Here is a 3640-nt window from a genome sequence, read left to right as displayed (position 1 = left end):
GCTTTGCTAAGCTTGTTCTAAGTAGGTGCTTTAGACCACTGAGCTATCTCACCAGCCCCTGCAGCTTATACTTTGCGATGACGTCCTTAAAAAAGTTAAAATTCCTACCACCTCTTTTTTTTTCCACAGTACTGTGGAGACTGAACTCAGGGTCACAGAGCCATATCCCCAAACTTTCATTTTTCTTTTTTAAGACAGGCTCACAGTATATCACTAAGTTGCCTGACCTGGGTTCAAATTTACAATCCTCTTGACTTAGTCAAAACTGTTTTACAAGTGAAAAGAAAAAAAAAAGAATGTCATCCTTTGTAAGCTAAATTACTTAGTTGGTAGCTATTGAAGATGGTATTCATCTGATCTGGTTACCGACCACTGAACCACCAAAATACAAATACTTTTGTTTTATTACAGCTATTTTAGGCCATAGAGCTACATGCACAATTATTAATAATTCAGATTTGATAATGCTTGCAAATTTACAAAACTAACTTCATAATAAAGGTTATGTTATTTAATCAAATCATAATGATCATGCAAGACATTTATACAAAAGATTTCAGTTTCTCCCTGGTTCTGCAAAAAAAAAAAAAAATTCAGTTTCATGTAAACAAAGAGGGAGCCTGGTCCTAGCTCAGTTCTTTAAGTGGCTGCTTCCACAATTTTGTCAGGCTCAGGTGGCTGTGGTTTGATCCCCACAACTCAAGCCAGCCAAACCTGCCCTGAAGGCATTCGGAGCAAATAAATGAACAGTAATCAACTGCAGATGAATCAGAAAATTGGCAATCTAAAATACAAACGTAAAATATATGCCATATTGCATATACAAAAAGCGTTTCTGGCTACTTTGCAATTTACAGAGTAACTCACCTGTGGAGTCCGAAGATGTTTATTTGGCTCAACTTCATTTTCTTCTAGGATCTTAGAAACAGAATACTAATATAAGGTAAGCTGAAGACAATAATGATTAACCAAAGAATAATAACTTGCTGTTAATAGGAAACTATGGTTTCAAACATGACCTACCCATAGAGTGGAGTGGGTAGTAGCCTTTTTTATTTTTTATTTTTGTTTTAGTAAGGGTGTACAGGGTCTCACTACATAGATCAGACTAGTAGTGATCCGCCTGTGCTCAGCTCCCTAAAGCTAGGATAACAGGTCCGCCACCATGCCCAGTCTTAAAACTTCAGAAGCATTTTTTTTTTTTTTTTTTTTTTTTGGCCGGTTGGCTGGCTGGCTGGCTGGCTGGCTGAGACTGCCTTAAGGACGGGCCTGCTGCGGTATATGGAGCTGGAGATCCTTATCCATCCCGTCCGGTGCACCTGGCTGAGTCTGCCCAAGCAGGTGCTTTAAACAACTCAGCTAGATAAATCCTGAGGGTACCTGACTGACCATATCAGATACAAGAGTTAAATTTCTTGCTATATAGGTCTTGCTTTATCTTGGTCTTAACCACCCAGAAGAAAAGTATATAAACGAGGTATATAAAGTAAAGCCATATTAATACAATGAGCTGTAAAAGGGTCAAGTCAATAACTTCTGAGGATAGCCCACTAATATTATAGACTCCTAGACGAGTTAGATTGTTTAGCTGAATTCAAACACCTGTAGTATTTAGATGCCAATACAATATTCTCCTCTGACAGGACTAAACAAAAAAAAAAGGGGGGGGGTGATACAAAAGAAAGATCATTTTGTATTTATATATACAAAATAGTTAGAATAGATATACAGCTACTTTTACTTAATTCAATGAGAAGAAAGAGCTGTACTAATAGTGTTTCGACAGAATATCCTGTCTGCTTCTTGTACTATGGATAACCACTAAGAAGATAACAATGTACAATGTATTGATTATCGAAACTGTCCTATTATTCAGCTTTGAAACTGTCTCATTCATATTTATTTCTCAATAAAATAAAAATTAAAAATTAAAAATTAAAAAACGGAGCTAACCAACAAGCCCCCTAACCCACAAGCCCCCTGCCATTAAAAGGCATCTTTAAGGAGAACTCTTGGGAATATAAATTAACACAATGTGATACTAAAAGGAAAGGGCATAACCCAGATAATTTTAAGGCAGGGCTCCACAGAGGGCTCCAAAGTAATGAAGCTCTCTGGCCACCTGAACACAAAGCAGCCAACTCAAGGCAGCTCAGGGCCAATGTGCAGTCTTCCACATTGCTCTCCATGACATCATACCCTGGGAATGCTGGGTTTTCAGAAACTGCCCTGACAGAGAGCAATTCTGATAAAATTAGCAAAGAACAAGAAATAGGATAAAGTCACCTCACTGACTCCAGGGTTTGAGACATTGTGCAGTGCCAAGCACAGACACACATTACACTAGTATTGGTGTTTTTAAAAATAAAACACAGAAATCCCAGAATTTAGAGGCTGAGGCAGGATTATGAATTCAAGACTGGCCTGGGCTACAGAGTAAATTCAAGGCAAGTCTGGACCACAGGGTAGGGCCCTGGCAGTTAATCAATTAATAGAAAATGCTTCCTAGTTACCAGGACACAAGTATCTATTGTTTAACCATTCACTGCTTAATAAATGGAACTATTAGGAGTATTGTTTAACTAAAAAATACAATAGAAAAAAAATATGGGGCTGGTGAGATGGCTCAGTGGTCTAAAGCACCTACTTAGAACAAGCTAAGCAAAGCCCAGGGACCGCGGTTCAATCCCCCAGCACCACATGCCAGCCAGCCCCGCCCCCTGGTGGGCTGAGCTGGCCACACACACAAAAAATAATAAATGAAATTAAATAAATAAATAAATAATTTTAAAAAAATACTAAAAACAAGTCACGAATCGAGACAGTTTGGTACCCTCCACATGACAATTCTATTACAAATTACAGAATGTTCGTATCAAGACAAACTATTGGGGCTGGTGAGATGGCTCAGTGGTCTAGAGCACCTACTTAGAACAAGCTTAGCAAAGCACAGGGACCATGGTTCAATCCCCCAGGACCACATGCCAGCCAACCCCGCCCCCTGGTGGGCCGAGCTGGCCACACACACACACACACACACACACACAAATAAAAATTTTTAAAAAAAGACAAACTATTATAAAAAATATGTAAATACCTGTTGAGAATCCTGCTTCAGATGAGGAGTAAATGGTATCCTAATAAATGGTTTCCTAACTGTAGTGGAGAAAATAAAATAATCTTATTTATCAAATGTATAGTGCTATAAAAATGTTTTAAATTTGTTTCTAAAACTGAAAGACACAAGAAATGTAACTTAAATTTTAAGAAAAATAAGGCCTTGAAAATTGTTCGATTGGGGGCTGGTGAGATGGCTCAGTGGTCTAAAGCACCTACTTAGAACAAGCTTAGCAAAGCACAGGGACCGCGGTTCGATCCCCCAGCACCACATGATAACCAGCCCCGCCCCCTGGTGGGCTGAGCTGGCCACACACACACACACACACACAGACTAAATAAAAAAAAAAAAAAATTGTTCGATTGATGGTAGATGTTTAAGGATTCAAAAATATTTAGAGAGACTGAGTGAGGCGGCATGCCTATAATCCCAGCACTTGGGACGCTGTAAACAGGAAGATTGCTACAAGTTTGATCTACATAATGAAACCCTGTAAGACCCTGTACTAAATACATAAAAATA

The 3640-nt window shown here is 38.7% G+C and overlaps 1 protein-coding gene across 1 annotated transcript in view; it reads right to left on the bottom strand.

Moving 5' to 3' along the window:
* Zgrf1 (zinc finger GRF-type containing 1) overlaps positions 1-3640 on the bottom strand; it is a gene marked incomplete at its 5' end in the record, with an annotated part of 95048 nt that overhangs the window by 77882 nt on the left and 13526 nt on the right. Inside the window, 2 exons of the mRNA XM_023710167.1 lie at positions 868-918; positions 3098-3156. Coding sequence (XP_023565935.1) covers positions 868-918; positions 3098-3156 — 110 coding nt within the window. The remainder of the gene's footprint in view (positions 1-867; positions 919-3097; positions 3157-3640) is intronic.

This window comes from Octodon degus, unplaced genomic scaffold (assembly GCF_000260255.1).
Source record: "Octodon degus isolate 3935 unplaced genomic scaffold, OctDeg1.0 scaffold00016, whole genome shotgun sequence".
Taxonomy (NCBI): domain Eukaryota; kingdom Metazoa; phylum Chordata; class Mammalia; order Rodentia; family Octodontidae; genus Octodon; species Octodon degus.
The sequence above is the reverse complement of the archived record's forward strand: the minus strand, read 5'-3'. Positions and strand labels throughout refer to the sequence as shown.